General features: G+C 60.5%; 1 protein-coding gene across 1 annotated transcript in view; it reads right to left on the reverse strand.

Annotated features, from left to right (window-relative positions):
* Positions 1 to 17,422, reverse strand: part of SULT2B1 (sulfotransferase family 2B member 1) — a 35,982-nt gene that overhangs the window by 10,533 nt on the left and 8,027 nt on the right. Inside the window, exon 2 of the mRNA XM_036441628.2 lies at positions 1,394 to 1,533. Within this exon, the coding sequence (XP_036297521.1) occupies positions 1,394 to 1,533 (140 nt within the window). The remainder of the gene's footprint in view (positions 1 to 1,393; positions 1,534 to 17,422) is intronic.

A 17,422-nucleotide genomic window follows, 5' to 3' on the forward strand; every position in this document is an offset into this window, starting at 1 on the left:
TCATTGAGAGAGAATCATTGATCGGCTGCCTCCAGAACTGCCCTGGCCTGGGGATGTGCCCCCAACCCAGGCGTCTGCCCTTGGCCGGAATCGAACCTGGGACCCGTCAGTCCGAAGGCTGACGCTCTGTCCACTGAGCCAAACGAGCTGGGGCTGCAAACACGTATGGAAGGAACACCTGTGACGTTCCCGGCCCTGTTTCAGGTGAGAACACAGCGGTGACCAAGACCAGCGAGGACGTCTGCCCGCGCGGTGCTCAGACCCGGGGGCAGAGAGGGCACATCAAGATAAAACGTGCAGCGAGACCGGTGCGGCTCAGTGGAGGGTCCCGGGTTCGATTCCGGTCGGGGGCGTGTGCCTTGGTGGCGGGCACATCCCCAGTGGGGGGCGTGCAGGAGGCGGCTGGTCGATGTTTCTAACTATCCCTCTCTCTTTCTCTCTGTAAAAAGTCAATAAAATATATTGAAAAAAGAAGATAAAATGTGCAGCTGCTGGCAGGATTCCAGGGGAAGGAGGAGGCAGTGCAGGGGCGGAGAGGGACAGGAGGGGGCGCTGCCCTGGGGCAGGACAGGGACCCGGGAGAGGGTGCTCCTGGCGGTGGGACCCGCCAGCACCAAGGCCAAGGCCACGGGTTGGGAACAGCCCAGCCCTCTGCCCTCCCCCCCCACTGCCCGGTGCCCCCCTCCCCCACCCACTGCCCGGTGCCCCCCACCCCCACCCACTGCCCGGTGCCCCCACCCCCACCCACTGTCGGTGCCCCCCTCCCCCACCCCACTGTCGGTCCCCCCTCCCCCACCCACTGCCCGGTGCCCCCCCCCCACTGCCCCGGTGCCCCCTCCCCCACCCACTGTCGGTCCCCCCTCCCCCACCCCCACTGTCCGGTGCCCCCCCCCCCCCCCCACTGCCCGGTGCCCCGCCCCTCCCCCCCCACTGCCCGGTGCCCCGCCCCTCCCCCACCCACTGCCCGGTGCCCCGCCCCTCCCCCACCCACTGCCCGGTGCCCCCCTCCCCCACCCACTGCCCGGTGCCCCCGCCCCTCCCCCCCCCCCTGCCCGGTGCCCCCCTCCCCCACCCACTGTCCGGTGCCCCCCTCCCCCACCCACTGTCCGGTGCCCCCCTCCCCCACCCACTGTCCGGGTGCTCCCGCCCCTCCCCCACCCACTGTCCGGTGCCCCCGCCCCTCCCCCCCACTGCCCGGTGCCCCCGCCCCTCCCCAACTGCCCGGTGCCCCCCTCCCCCCCCCACTGCCCGGTGCCCCCGCCCCTCCCCCACTGCCCGGTGCCCCCCTCCCCCACCCACTGCCCGGTGCCCCGCCCCTCCCCCCCCACTGCCCGGTGCCCCGCCCCGCCCCCACCCACTGTCGGCCCCCCGGCCCGCCCCGCCCCGGCCGTACCGGACTTGGGGTAGGTGACGATGAAGATGTCGTCGTCCTGCACCTCGGCGTCCTCCGTGAGCCGGATGCTCTCCGGGGAGTAGATGCCCACGGGGAAGGGGATGCCCTTGTAGCGGAAGTACTCGCCCGACAGCTTCTGGCTGCAGGAGGGGGTCAGAGGTCACCGGGAGGGTGCCAGGAGGGGGGTCAGAGGTCACCGGGAGGGTGCCAGGAAGGGGGGTCAGAGGTCACCGGGAGGGTGCCAGGAGGGGGGGCGTGAGGGTCAGAGGTCACCGGGAGGGGAGGGTGCAGGGCCGGGGCCTGCCCGGTGTCCTGCTTCACAGCGAGGCCAGCAGGACACACAGAAAGCGGAGGGAGGACTCTGGGGAGAGCGAGGTGGGGGGTGCTGGGGGGCTGGTGAGGGCACCCCACGCCTCGCTGGGGGAGCCTTGGCGAGGGGCGTTCCCTGCCCGGCGCCCACAGTGGACGGAGACCCGCAGCCCCCGTGCGGTGAGGGCGACAGAGCCCTCATGTTTGGGCGGAGGAAGCCGGGCACGGAGGCCGAGGGACTGCCCACAGCCACAGGGCTGACTGCTGGGGAGCACCTCCCAGGCAGAGCGGGGCCCGTGCTTCCCAGACATTCACTCTGAACCCCAGCTCTCAGGGACGACGCCAGCCACCACCGCGTTCCCCGATGGGGCTCCCCAATGGGCAACGGAGGCCCCAGGAGCCAGGCGCCCCCACGGCGGCCAGGCCAGGCGGCTCAGCCACCTGCCAAGCCCCGTCCAGCCACCGAGCAGCTGAAACGGTATTTAACAAACAAACAAACAAACAAACAATCAAATGGCTCAGTGGATAGAGCCTCAGGCTGCAGACTCAAGGGTCCCGGGTTCGATTCCGGTCAAGGGCATGTACCTTGGTTGAGGGCACATCCGATGGATGTTTCTAACTCTCTATCCCTCTCCCTTCCTCTCTGTAAAAAATCAATAAAATATATTTAAAAGAAAACTATATTTTTATTGGTTTCAGAGAGGAAGGAAGAGAGAGATAGAAACATCAGTGATGACAGAATCCTTGACCGGCTGCCTCCTGCACGCCCCCCTCTGGGGATCGAACCCACAACCCGGGCCTGTGCCCTGACCGGGAATCGGACCGTGACCTCCCGGTTCATAGGTCGCCGCTCAACCACTGAGCCACACCGGCCGAACCCCTCAGTCCAGCTGCCCTCCCAAACCACGGGCGTGACACTGCCAAAGGGAGATGTTTGAAGAGCTGCCTGCCTTCTGCCGCCTCTTTCCATCCCAGCCTCCCTCCCCTCCCGCCCCCAATCCCGCGTCTTCTCCTGTGTGCGGGTGGGAGGGGGACCGGGTCCGGGGACTGACGGGTGAAGTTGCGTTGGCACACACTTGGCCGGGCGCCTGTGGATGCTGATGAATTCACAGTCACGTCTGTGTGCGGGGCAGCGAGCCTGCTGGGGGGGCAGGGGACTCTGGGCGTGATGGCCTCAGGCCTGGGATTGGGGGTCACGCGTTCCGGGGTGCCAGGCAGCGGAATGCCGGGCGGAGGAGGCTTTCTAAAGGAAGCAAGCTGCGGTAGTTTATTCTTTCCACAATCCGAATAGCCATTCCCTCTGCCTAAGGCCTTGTCACCTGTAGTGGTTCTTTTACTTAAAAAAAAAAAAAATAAAAATAAAAAATTGATTTCAAGAGAGGAAGGGAGGGACCGGTTTGGCTCAATGGATACAGCGTCGGCTTGGGGACTGAAGGGTCCCGGGTTCGATTCTGGTCAGGGGCATGTACCTTGGTTGCGGGCACATCCCCGGTGGGGGGTGTGCAGGAGGCAGCTGATCGGTGACTCTCTCTCTCATCGATGTTTCTAACTCTCTATCTCTCTCCCTTCCTCTCTGTACAAAATCAATAAAATATATTTAAAAAAAAAAAAAAAAGAGAGGAAGGGAAAGGGAGAGATGGAACCATCAGTGAAGAGAGAGAATCACGGACCGGCTGCCTCCTGCACGCCCCCCTCTGGGGATGGAGCCCACAACCCGGGCCTGTGCCCTTGACCGGGAATCGAACCCGGGACCCTTCAGTCCGCAGGCCGGTGCTCTATCCACTGAGCCAAACCGGCTAGGACATGGACTGATTCTTTTTCTTAAGGAGAACCCTCTCAAAAGGATATAAGTCTCAGCACCCCCCCGCCTCAAACCCAGATCTGCCTGGTCTTAGTGGACACACCGTGTGCCTGTCCACTTGTCTATATATATATATATATATATATATATTATTGATTTTTTACAGAGAGGAAGGGAGAGGGATAGAGAGTTAGAAACATCGACGAGAGAGAAACATCGATCAGCTGCCTCTTGCACACCCCCTACTAGGGATGTGCCCGCAACCAAGGTACATGCCCTTGACCGGAATCGAACCTGGGACCCTTCGGTCCACAGACCGACGCTCTATCCACTGAGCCAAACCGGTTTCGGCCGGTCCATTTGTCTTTACAGTACACTTAGGACAATACACTGAACTGAGGGGGGTGTGTAAGTAGGTTATATCGTCTGTGGGTTTATTTCGAGTTATGGGAGAGAATGTTTCAAACCTCCTGCTATATAAGGAGGCCTGGAGTTCAACCGCACAGACGAAAGCTCAGAAAGCGCCCTGGCCAGTGTGGCTCAGCTGGAAGGAGGAGCATCGTCCAGGGCGCCCAAAGGTTGCGGGTTCCATTCCGGTCAGGGCACAGGCCCGGGTTGCTGGCTCGATCCCCAGGGTGGGGCGTGAAGGAGGATCAATGAATCAGCTGATCAATGATTCTCTTTCATCATGGATGTTTCTCTCTCTCTCTCTCTCTCTCTGTCTCTCTCTCTCTCTCCCATCGTCTCTGAAATCAATAAAAATATATTCACAAACAAACAACCTCGAAACATAACCTTGAATGAAAAATGAGGGACACAAGAGCATCCAGAGCATCTGTCCAACGATGGGAAGTTCAAAGCCAGGGGCGAGGGGCCTATGGAGGCCTGGGGGATTGTGGGAGAGGCAGATGGGGGCTGGTTACATGTTGTGCCCTCTTTGCAAAATTCACTGAGCCATTGCGTCTACCTCTAATACAACACTCATGGAATGAATGAACAAAGCATTCAAGTCTCCTCATGAAAACAGCCGCTTTTAATCAAAAGGAGGCAAGCCAAAACCGGTTTGGCTCAGTGGACAGAGTGTCCGCCTGTGGACTGAAAGGTCCCGGGTTCGATTCCAGTCATGGGCATGTATGTGCCTTGGTTGCGGGCACATCCCCAGTGAGGGGTGTGCAGGAGGCAGCTGATTGATGTTTCTAACTTTTTTTTTTCTTTTAAAAAAATATATTCTTTATTGATTTCAGAGAGGAAAGGATTAGAGAGAGATGGAAACATCAATGATGAGAGAGAATCATTGACAGGCTGCCTCCTGCACACCCCCCACTGGGGACTGAGCCTGCAACCCGGGACTGTGACCTTGGCCGGAATCGAACCCGGGACCCCTCAGTCCGCAGGCCAACACTCTATCCACTGAGCCAAGCCAGCCAGGGCAAGCTTCTAACTTTCTATCCCTCTCCCTTCTTCTCTATAAAAAAAAAAAAAAATTAAAAAAAATATATATAGAGAGAGAGAGAGAAAGAGAGAGAGAGAGAGGGAGAGGGAACTGTCCTGGAGCTGGATGTCACATGCTCTGTGCCTCAGTTTCCCCAACGGTAACATGGGGGTAAGAGGAGCAGCCCAGTGTCTTGGTGAATCGTACAAACACCGGAGTCAGAATACCGGGCTTTGAAGTCTATGTCCCAGCCGCTGTGTGGCTGCGGGCAAGTCACTCAGCCTCTCTGTGCCTCTGTTTCCTCATCCATCAAATGGGGATGATAAGAACCACTGCCTCCATGAAAAAAAAAGTGCCTGGCTTAGGTCTGTGCCCGGCATGGAGTGAGCACAATAGAAACGCTCGTTAATTTCCCTAACAGTTGTAGCAGTGGGAGGGTTTGATGTGCCAATGGCCATAAAACTGATTGACTCACGGTCTGCGGCCATAAACCTGGGCTAACGTTATTATTATTATTATTATTATTATTATTATTATTATATTCCAATAGAGGCAGCATCGGACAGGGTGTGAGCCCGGAGGCGGGGCTGCTTCGCACAGCACAGTGCTTGGCACTTAGTAGGCCCTCACCACCTCGTCATGACTTTACTGTTCCGTGATGCTATCAGGTACCCCATAGGCTGAGCCTGGGTGGTAGCCTTAGTGATGTCACGGGTTGCCGGGCAGATTTAGCCCCGTGGATGGAGCTGTGAGGTCATCAGTTACCGGGCAGATTAACAGCGTCAGTGCCCACGCCTGGGCTCTCACTGGGCTTCTCTGAGCCTCAGTTTCCTCTCCGGCCACCGGAGGAGAAGGCCATGACTACCCCAGGGATTTAGTCCTACTTGAGGGTTAAAGGGAATAAGAACGCGGGGCGGCCGGCTCCGGAAACACCCTGAGGAAACGGAGGCTGTGGTTGGCCGCCCGCGTGAGTGTAGTCTTCGACCTCCAGACAGACAGCTCCTCAGGGAAATTCCTCCCCGTTTACAGGAGAGGGACACGGCGATGCCAAAGAGGAAACGACCCAGGGCCCTTCCGGGCGCCTGGGTCTCCACTGAATGCTTAAAGGGGCAGCTACCATCTCCAAATCAGGCCCGAGCCACAGCCCGGGAAGCCAGGGTGGGATCCACGGCGCTGGGACGTGGCCTGTGGGCAATCAGTACGTGGCTGAATGAAGGAATGTGTGGCGAATGAATGAATGAGTGTGTGTGAGTGAATGAATGAGTGTGTGAGTGAGTGAATGAATGAATGAGTGTGTGTGAGTGAATGAATGAGTGTGTGAGTGAGTGGATGAATGAATGAGTGTGTGAGTGAATGAATGAAAGAGTGGGTGAGTGAGTGAATGAATGAATGAGTGTGTGAGTGAGTGAATGAATGAGTGTGTGAGTGAATGAATGAATGAGTGGGTGAGTGAATGAATGAATGAATGAACGAATGCGTGAGTGAATGAATGAACGAGTGTGTGATGAATGTGCATTGAATGAATGAGTGTGTGTCAGTGAATGAATGTGTGTGTGATGAATGTGTGTTGAATGAATGTGTGTGAGTGAATGAATGAATGAGTGTGTGAGTGAATGAGTGTGAGTGAATGAATGAGTGTGTGTGTGATGAATGTGTGTTGAATGAATGAGTGTGAGGGAGTGAATGAATGAATGAGTGTGTACGTGAATGAATGAACGAGTGGGTGAGTGAATGAATGAGTGTGTGATGAATGTGCACTGAATGAATGAGTGTGTGTCAGTGAATGAATGAGTGTGTGTGTGATGAATGAGTGTGTGATGAATGTGCATGAATGAATGAGTGTGAGTGAGTGAATGAATGAATGAGTGTGTGAGTGAATGAATGTGTGTCAGTGAATGAATGTGTGTGTGATGTATGTGTGGTGAGTGAATGAGTGTGTGTGAATGAATGAATGAGTGTGTGAGTGAATGAATGAATGAGTGTGTGAGTGAGTGAATGAAAGAGTGTGTGATGAATGAATGAATGAGTGTGTGATGAATGAGTGTGTGTGAGTGAATGAATGTGTGTGTGATGAATATGTGTTGAATGAATGAGTGTGAGTGAATGAATGAATGCGTGTGTGTCAGTGAATGAATGAATGCGTGTGTGTCAGTGAATGAATGAATGAGTGTGTGATGAATGAATGAATGAGTGTGTGATGAATGAATGAATGAGTGTGTGATGAATGGGTGAAGAATGTAAGTGTGGGGGTGTTAGCAGGAAGCCAGTGAAGGAAGTCGGAGAGCGCTGGCGCTGCCCCCCCCCCCCCCCCGCCTCCGCGGCCCCCCCCCCCCCCGCCTCCGCGGCCCTCCCCCCGCCTCCGCGGCCCTCCCCCCGCCTCCGCGGCCCTCCCCCCGCCTCCGCGGCCCTCCCCCCGCCTCCGCGGCCCTCCCCCGCCTCCGCAGCCCTCCCCCCGCCTCCGCGGCCCTCCGTCCCGGGGCCTGCAGAGCCCTCCGGGGCCTCAGAGACCCCAAAGCCCGGCTCCCTCCCGGCCGGCGGAGCCCACACCCCTGTGCCCTCGGAGCCGGAGCAGCCAGCTGCTCAGCAAACGGCTCAGCGTCAACGTTCACCGAACACGGGCGAGTGGGGAGCCAGGTCTCCCTTAGGTGACGGCGCCACGGGAGAGCACGGGGCGCCCGAGGGGGAGCGAGGTGGCGGGGCTGGCCTCCGTCCTGTGGGCAGCTCCTGCCCCGTCCCTCCTGGGACCCCGCTCCAGCTGAGGCCCCCACCCCGCCGGTACCGGGTACCGAGCACGACGCCCCTGGGGCCTTTGCACCTGCCGCTCCTCCTGCAGGAAGGCCGCCCCCTTCCTGCTCCGTGTGTCCTGACACGGGTGCTCCTCATACACCCGCTCTGGCGCCGGGACCGTCCGCCCCGCGCCCCGGGTCCGAGCCGTGTGGTCCCGCCCCGCGTCCCGGCCGGGCGTGCGGCTGCCGCTCGGGAGCGGAGGAAAGAGGATGACACCTGAGCCGGCGGAGGCCGCCGCGGGCAGCGCGCCACGTGACCCGCCCCAGCAGGTGCCTGTCTCCCGCTCAGGGGCCCAGCCTGAGACTGAGGCCGGCCCGGCGCCCACCCTCCTGCCTCCCGGCCCGAGTCTGCCCGCCCCCCGCCCCAGTCCGGCCCCGGGCTCTCCGGGCCCCCAGATGCTCAGCCAGCCTCCTCCCCCGTCTCCGGGCCTCCCCCTCCCCCTCAGCCAGCCTCCTCCCCCTCAGCCAGCCTCCTCCCCCGTTTCCCGGCCTCCCCCTCCCCCTCAGCCAGCCTCCTCCCCCGTCCTCCGGGCCCTCCCCCTCCCCTCAGCCAGCCTCCTCCCTCCCCCGTCTCCCCGGCCTCCCTCCTCCCCTCAGCCAACCGCCTCCCCCATCTCCCTGCCCTGCCTCCCCCTCCCCCTCACGCCAGCCGCCTCTCCCCGTCTCCGGGCCTTCCTCTCCCCCTCAGCCAGCCCTCCTCCCCCGTTCTCCGGGCCTCCTCCTCCCCCTCAGCCAGCCTCCTCCCCCCGTCTCCCGGGCCTCCCCCTCCCCCTCAGCCAGCCTCCTCCCCCGTCTCCCGGCCTCCCCCTCCCCCTCAGCCAGCCCTTCCCCTCCCCCGTTTCCCGGCCTCCCCCTCCCCCTCAGCCAGCCCTCCTCCCCCCCGTTTCCCGGCCTCCCCCTCCCCCTCAGCCAGCCTCCTCCCCCGTCTCCGGGCCTCCTCCTCCCCCTCAGCCAGCCTCCTCCCCCGTCTCCGGGCCTCCCCCTCCCCCTCAGCCAGCCTCCTCCCCCGTCTCCCCGCCTCCCCCTCCCCCTCAGCCAGCCTCCTCCCCCGTCTCCGGGCCTCCTCCTCCCCCTCAGCCAGCCTCCTCCCCCGTCTCCGGGCCTCCCCCTCCCCCTCAGCCAGCCTCCTCCCCCGTCTCCGGGCCTCCTCCTCCCCTGCTGCAGGCCCAGCTCCTCCGCCCGGAGCTCACGGCCCTGTGTGGGCCGGGCCTGCCCACTCCCCGGCCCCTGGGGCCTGAGCCCCTGTCTGACCCCCTCTGGCCCCGGCCGGGTGGGGGGGCGGGGAGCCGCCTTCATGGAAATCCTCAGCCGAGGCCGTGCTCCATCCCGCTCCTCCCTCCCGGAGCCGCTCGGAGCCAGAGGAGACGAGCCCAGAGAAGCCAGTTTCCCCCGGTCACACGGCGCCTTCGGAGGACGCCTGCACCCGCCTCCGCCACCAGGACACAGGGTGTCCGCTCACCGGTGTCCCCCGAGCCGGCTCCCCGCTGGCCGCAGGCCACACTCCGGTCCCAGCGAGGCCCCTGGCGCCGGGCCCCGCAGGGGAGGGACCGGCTCTGCTGCCGGCCGCGGCGACGGGCACCGGCCTGACCTCCCGGGCCCAGCGCCGCGTCCGCCCGGGGCCTGGTGGGGCTGAGCCGCTGCGGCCCCTCCTTCCGCTCTCCCTCCTCCCCCTCCACGCTGCCCGCGGCCAGTCCCCTGCCAGGACCCGAGTCCGCTTCCGACCCCCTGCCTTCACCCCTCCTCAACCCCACTTACTCAGCTCCACCACACTGACCTCCTGACCCCACACTGACCTCCTGACCCCACACTGACCTCCCGACCCCACACTGACCTCCCGACCCCACACTGACCTCCCGACCCCATATAGACCTCCTGACCCCACACTGACCTCCTGACCCCACACTGACCTTCTGACCCCACACTGACCTCCCAGCCCCACACTGACCTCCCGACCCCACACTGACCTCCCGACCCCACACTGACCTCCTGACCCCATATAGACCTCCTGACCCCACACTGACCTCCTGACCCCACACTGACCTTCTGACCCCACACTGACCTCCTGACCCCCACACTGACCTTCTGACCCCACACTGACCTCCCGACCGCACACTCACCTCACACTGACCTCCCGCCCCCACACTGACCTCCCGCCCCCACACTGACCTCCCGACCCCACACTGACCTCCCGCCCCCACACTGACCTCCCGACCCCCACACTGACCTCCCAGCCCCACACTGACCTCCCGACCCCACACTGACCTCCCGCCCCCACACTGACCTCCCGGCCCCACACTGACCTCCCAACCCCACACTGACCTCCTGGCCCCACACTGACCTCCTGCCCCCACACTGACCTCCCGACCCCATACAGACCTCCCGCCCCCACACTGACCTCCAGGCCCCACACTGACCTCCTGCCCCCACACTGACCTCCTGACCCCAAACTGACCCCCACACTGACCTCCTGACCCCATACAGACCTCCCGACCCCCACACTGACCTCCCGGCTCCACACTGACCTCCCGACCCCATACAGACCTCCCGACCCCCACACTGAACTCCCGACCCCCACACTGACCTCCCGACCCCCACACTGACCTCACGGCCCCACACTGACCTCCTGACCCCCACACTGACCTGCTGACCCCCACACTGACCTCCTGTCCCACACTGACCTCACGGCCCCACACTGACCTCCTGACCCCCACACTGACCTGCTGACCCCCACACTGACCTCCTGTCCCACACTGACCTCCTGACCCCATATAGACCTCCTGACCCCACACTGACCTCCTGACCCCATATAGACCTCCTGACCCCACACTGACCTCCTGACCCCACACTGACCTCCTGGCCCCACCCTGACCTCCTGACCCCACACTGACCTCCTGACCCCACCCTGACCTCCTGACCCCACCCTGACCTCCTGACCCCACACTGACCTCCAGACCCCACACTGACCTCATGGCCCCACACTGACCCCCACACTGACCTCCCCGCCCCCACACTGACCTCCTGACCCCCACACTGACCTCCTGTCCCACACTGACCTCCTGACCCCATATAGACCTCCTGACCCCACACTGACCTCCTGACCCCATATAGACCTCCTGACCCCACACTGACCTCCTGACCCCACACTGACCTCCTGGCCCCACCCTGACCTCCTGACCCCACACTGACCTCCTGACCCCACACTGACCTCCTGACCCCACACTGACCTCCTGACCCCACACTGACCTCCTGACCCCACACTGACCTCATGGCCCCACACTGACCCCCACACTGACCTTATGGCCCCACACTGACCCCCACACTGACCTCTTGGCCCCACACCTCAGGCAGAGTCCTGCCTCAGGGCCTTTGCACGGCCTGTGCTGCTCCCAGCAGGCCTGTGACTGGCTTCCTCACCTCTTTCAGGTCTTTGCTCCAACGTCTCAGCGTGTCACCTCCCCCTCCCCCTGCTGGCTCCTCCCCCCCGCCCCCCCCCCCCCCCGCCCCCCCGCCCCCCCCCCCGCCCCGGCTGGCTCCTCCCCACCCCGCCCCCTGCTGGCTCCTCCCGCCCCGCCCCACCCCACCCCGGCTGGGCTCCTCCCCGCCCCGCCCCCTGCTGGCTCCTCCCGCCCCGCCCCGCCCCGCCCCAACTGGCTCCTCCCCGCCCCGCCCCCTGCTGGCTCCTCCCCGCCCAGCCCCGCCCCCTGCTGGCTCCTCCCCGCCCCGCCCCGCCCCCTGCTGGCTCCTCCCGCCCCGCCCCGCCCCTGCTGGCTCCTCCCCCGCCCGCCCCCTGCTGGCTCCTCCCCCCCCCGCCCCCGGCTGGCTCCTCCCCGCCCCGCCCCTGCTGGCTCCGCCCCGCCCCGCCCCTGCTGGCTCCTCCCCGCCCCCTGCTGGCTCCTCCCCGCCCCCTGCCTGCTTCCCCCCACTGGTCCCTCTGAGGAGCCCTGTGGCTCGCGCTCCACCCAGGTCTGCCTTTCTCCGCTCGCACACACGTCTGTCCGTGAAGCCGGAGGTTTGGGGGGGCGGGGGCGGGGGAGCGGACGGGAGGGGAAGGGGTCTGTCTGAACTGCCCACACCAGGACCCTGGCGCACGCGGAGGGCGTGTCCTGTTTGCTGAGAAAACAAGCATCGCAGGAAGAGCACAGGGACAGCGTGTCCCCGGCTCCCTATCTCCCCATCAGCCGCAGGGACAGTGCGTCCCATCTCCACTCAGGCCGCTGTCCTCAGCCGCCCTATCTCCCCATCAGCCCGGGGGCCGGCCTGCGGCTCCGAAGGGAGAAGCAGAGCGACAGGGGGAGGTGCGGGGATCGAACCGGGCGGCGTGGCAGTGCCCTGGGCAGTGCCTCCGGCTCCTCCTCATGGGTGCCCGGGGGGGGGGGGCTCCTTCCGGCCGGGCTCCGGGGCTCGGAAGGCCGAGGGGTCAGGAAGACGGGGTTTGACCTCAGGCAACCACTCGCAGGTTTAAAGACCCGCGACATAATCGGCAGCAACTGGGGACCGCCCACGGTCCTGCTGGGGGAGCGGAAAACAGCCCGAGATAAACCGCACCGTCCTCGCCGGTGCTGCTCAGCGGACAGAGCATCAGCCTGCGGACTGCAAGGTCCCAGGTTCGATTCCGGTCAAGGACATGTGCCTTGGTGGGGGGCACATCCCCAGTGAGGGGCGTGCAGAAGGCAGCTGATCCATGTTTCTCTGTCATCGGCGTTTCCAGCTCTCTATCCCTCTCCCCCTTCCTCTGTAAAAAATCAATAAAATATATTTAAATAAATAAATAAAAAAAAGAATGAGCAGTGGCAGGAGGGTAACCAGGACCTCTTTTCTGGGGGCCTCCCAGTCTGATGTCCAAAGAGAGAACTTTCCATCCCCAGGAGCTTTGCACTTAAAACACACACACACACACACACACACACACACACCAGCCCTAACATGGAGCGAACGTTTTCCCTGAGGCCACACACACTTGTTGAGCACCTATGTGCCTGGCATGGGGGCACACTGACAAGCTGGCCGCGGTGCCTGTGAGCGTGAGGTTAGCACCCAGGGTCTCTGCGTCCCAGGCTATGGAGCCAGTGGGGGTGGGGGGATGGAGCAGGCCTGGGAGGCAGAGGGGTGTCTGGGTGGCGGAGGGCAGGGAGGGGGCCGGTGAGCCGCCCCGGAGGAGGGGAGAGGAGCCGTGTGGCAAAGGCAGGGAGCGGGTGGGCTCCTGCGGGCTGCGTGGGGCCGGAACTGCCCCTTCCTGCCTGTGGCCTGCCCTTCCGAGGGTGCCGCGGTGAGGGTTAGGGTGGGGGTAGGGTTAGGGTTAGGGTGGGGGTTAGGGTGGGGGTAGGGTTAGGGTTAGGGTGGGGGTTAGGGTGGGGGTAGGGTTAGGTTGGGGGTTAGGGTTAGGGTGGGGGTAGGGTTAGGGTTAGGGTGGGGGTAGGGTTAGGGTTAGGTTGGGGGTTAGGGTTAGGGTGGTGGTAGGGTTAGGGTTAGGGTGGGGGTAGGGTTAGGGTTAGGGTGGGGGTAGGGTTAGGGTTAGGGTTAGGGTTACATTACGGTGGGGGTTAGGGTGGGGGTTAGAGTTAGGGTTAGGGTGGGGGTTAGAGTTAGGGTTAGGGTTAGGGTTAGGGTGGGGGTTAGAGTTAGGGTTAGGGTTAGGGCTAGGGTGAGGGTTAGGGTGGGGGTTAGGGTTAGGGTGGGGATAGGATTAGGGTTAGGGTTGGGGTTAGTGTTCGAGTTGGGGAGGGTAGGGTTAGAGTTAGGATTAGGGTTAGGGTTAGGGTGGGGGTAGGGTTAGGGTTAGGGTGGGGGTTAGGGTTAGGGTTAGGGTTAGGGTTAGGGTGGGGGTTAGGGTTAGGGTTAGGGTTAGGGTTAGGGTTATGGGCGCCCAGGTTCAGCTAGCCTCCCCCCTCTCTCTGGGGAGCTTGGCCCGGCTGGCAGGCTGAGCTGGGTTAAACTCCCCTCACTTCCAGAACACGCCCTGCAGGCGGCCCTGGCCTCTCCCGGCTGTTCTCATTGACTGGAGGGCCCTTCCCCACCCCCCCACCTCCCGAGTCCCCAGTCCTGCTCGGGCAAGCACCTCTGTCTCCTCCCCCCCCCCCCCCCCTCTGGCAGGATGACTCACAGCCTGGCCAGAGTGCAGAGGGCACACACGCCCGTGGGAGAGCAATTAGAGTAACCGCGTCGGAGGTCACCTGACAGCATTTGCTACTCAGTCTCCCCCCCCCCCCCCAAAGCTGGGACACCCCTCCATGTGCCCGCCACCCATCTATCCCAGCACCCTGTCTGCTTCCTTCTCAGCCCCTCTCCTCCTTAGTAATTCTTTTCTTAAAAAGTATTTTTATTGATTTCAGAGAGAAAGGAAGAGGGGGAGAGAGAGAGAAACATCAATGAGGATAGAGAATCATGGATCCGCTGCCTCCTGCACATCTCCCTACTGGGGATGGGGCCTGAAACCCGGGCATGTGCCCTTGACTTGAATCAAACCCGGGACCCTTCAGTCCACAGGCTGATGATCCACTGAGCCAAACCAGTTAGGGCGTTAGTAATTATTTTCTTTATCTATTGCCTTCTCTCTCTCTCTCTCTCTCTCTCTCTCTCTCTCTCTCTCTCTCTCTCTTGAATTTTTCATTTATTGACTAGTGGCTCAGTGCTTGAAATTCATGCACAGGGGCCGGTGGTTGTCCCTCAGCCCAGCCTACACCCTCTCCAATCTGGGACCCCACAGGGAATGTCAGACTGGACCACCAGCTCCTAACCGCTCACCTGCCTGCTTGCTTGATCCCCCTAACTACTCTGCCTGTCAGCCTGCTCACTCCCAACTGCCCCCCCCCAACAGCCTTCTTGTCCCCAACTGCCCCCCTTGCCAGTCTGATCATCCCCAACTGCCCTCCCTTCCTGGCCTGATTGCCCCTAACTGCCTCTGCTTCAGCCCTGGCACCATGGCTTCGTCAGGAAGGTCTCCCAGTCTAATTAGCATATTACTTTTTTATTAGTACAGATTCTACAGAGAGAGAGAAAACGAGAGAGAGAGAGAGAGGGAGAGAGAGGGAGAGAGAGAGAGAGGGGGAGAGAGAGAGAGAGAGAGAGAGAGAGAGAGAGAGAGAGAGAGAGAGAGAGAGAGAGATCAAACCCACAACCTTGGCGTATCGGGACGACACTCTCACCAAGGACCCATCTATTATCTTCCTTGTGGATTAAAAAAATATATATATTTTTTAAGAATAGATTTTTAAAGCCCAAACCTGTCTGGCTCAGTGGATAGAACATCGGCCTGTGGACTGAAGGGTCCCGGGTTTGATTCCGGTCGGGGCATGCACCTTGGTTGCGGGCACATCCCCAGTAGGGGGTGTGCAGGAGGCAGCTGATAGACGTTTCTAACCCTCTATCCCTCTCCCTTCCTGTCTGTAAAAATCAATAAAATATATTCTTTAAAAATTCCTAGTGCAGGGAGTAGAGATCCCTCCCCCCCTCCTCTTCCTCCTTTTATGAAAAATTTTTAAATTATTAATCTTTAAAAACTAGAAAGATAGATATAGATATAGATATAGATATAGATATAGATGATATAGATTATAGAGATATAGATATAGATATAGATATAGATATAGATATAGATATAGATATAGATGTAGATGTATATATATAGATATAGATATATATAGATACAGATATAGATATAGATATAGATGTAGATGTAGATGTAGATGTAGATATATAGATATAGATATAGATATAGATATAGATATAGATATGAATATAGATATAGATATAGATATAGATATGGATATAGATATAGATATAGATATAGATATAGATATAGATATAGATGATATAGATGATATAGATATAGATATAAATGTAGATGTAGATGTAGATGATATAGATTATATAGATGTAGATGTAGATGTAGATGTAGATGTAGATGTAGATATAGATATAGATGATATAGATGATATAGATGATATAGATGATATAGATATAGATATAGATATAGATATAGATATAGATATAGATATAGTTAGATAGGCTTCAGAGAAGGAGCGAGAGGGAGAGAGAGAAACAGACCGAGCCTGCAAGCCGAGGCCTGTGCCCTGACCGTTTATCGAACCGTGACTTCCTGGTTCATAGATTGATGCTCAACCACTGAGCCAAAAACGGTTAGGGCCCCACTTCCATTCTGTTACATTTACTTTCCTAACCTGTCAGCGTGGCTCAGGGGCTGAGCACCGACCTCTGAGCCAGGAGGTCCCGGTTCGATTCCCGCTCGGGGCACAGGCCCGGGAGCAGCTCAATCCCCAGTGGGGGGCGCAGGAGGCAGCCGGCCCGTGATTCTCTCTCATCATTGGTGTCTCTGTCTCCCTCAGCCTCTGCCTCTGCCTCTCCCTTCCTCTCAGAAATCAATAGACATACACCGAGAACAAGTCTTTTCCCCTGGAGGAGGCGCACTGTTCTTGCACCCCGGCCGGCTGGAGTGGATTTTGACAGACACGTGGTGCCCTGTGCCACCCACCGCTCTCCACACACAGAGCCGCCTCGCCCCAGCGCCCCGCTGCCCTGAGCTGGCCCCGCACACCCCCCCGCGGCCCGCACACACCCTGCAGCCTGCACACACCCCACTGCCCTGAGCTGGCCCCGCACACACCTCGCGGCCTGCACACACCCCACTGCCCTGAGCTGGCCCCGCACACACCCCGCGGCCCGCACACACCCCACTGCCCTGAGCTGGCCCCGCACACCCCCCGCGGCCCGCACACACCCCGCAGCCTGCACACCCCCACACACCCCCCCCGCGGCCCGCACACCCCCACACACCCCCCGCGGCGGGCACACACCCAGCACACCCCCCGCGGCCCGCACACACCAGCACACACCCCACGGCGGGCACACACCCAGCACACCCCCCGCGGCCCGCACACCCCCGCTGGCGGCGCTGCCTCGCACAGGACGTGCTCTGCGCCCAGCGGCGCCCTGTGCTCAGCAGGACGTTCCTGACAGTCAGGCGTGTGTGTTAGACTTTGTCCCTTTTTATGGCTGAGACGCCATCTCTGTGCGAATCAGAGCTTCCTGTTCTGTGAGCGGGCGGCCAGGTCAGGCCGTTATGCCTAAGGCCGCTGTGAGCCTCCTCGTTTTTTGTTAGTTTGTGTTTTTAATGCACTTTTACTGATTTCAGAGAGGAAAGGAGGAGAGAAACAGCAATGATGAGAGAGAACCATGACCGGCTGCCTCCTGCACGCCCCCTCCTGGGGATTGAGCCCATAACCCGGGCAGGTGCCCTTGACCAGAATGGAACCCGGGACCCTTCAGTCCGCAGGCCCACGCTCTATCCGCTGAGCCACACCACCAGCCAGGGCCCTCTCGTCTTTGTGCGCAACCTCCGTTCTCATTCGCATTTCTCTTGGGCAAATAGCCTCAAAGCCGGGGGGAGAGGGGCGGGAGGGAGGAGAAGGTCATAGTGTTTGAATTAGAATTCCTTCACAGTAGATTTTCAGGGCTGACTGGGTAATTTTCCCTCCCCCTCCCTCCAAAAAAGCTATGCGAACTTCTAAATTATAAAAAACAAAACAAAACAAAAAACAGCCGGGACCGGTGTGGCTCAGTGGATAGAGCGTCGGCCTGCAGACTGAAGGGTCCCGGGTTTGATTCCGGTCAAGGGCATGGACCTTGGTTGTGGGCACATCCCCGGTTGGGGGTGTGCAAGAGGCAGCTGATTGATGTTTCTCTCT

The sequence above is a fragment of the Pipistrellus kuhlii genome, unplaced genomic scaffold (assembly GCF_014108245.1).
Source record: "Pipistrellus kuhlii isolate mPipKuh1 unplaced genomic scaffold, mPipKuh1.p scaffold_m20_p_179, whole genome shotgun sequence".
Classification (NCBI taxonomy): domain Eukaryota; kingdom Metazoa; phylum Chordata; class Mammalia; order Chiroptera; family Vespertilionidae; genus Pipistrellus; species Pipistrellus kuhlii.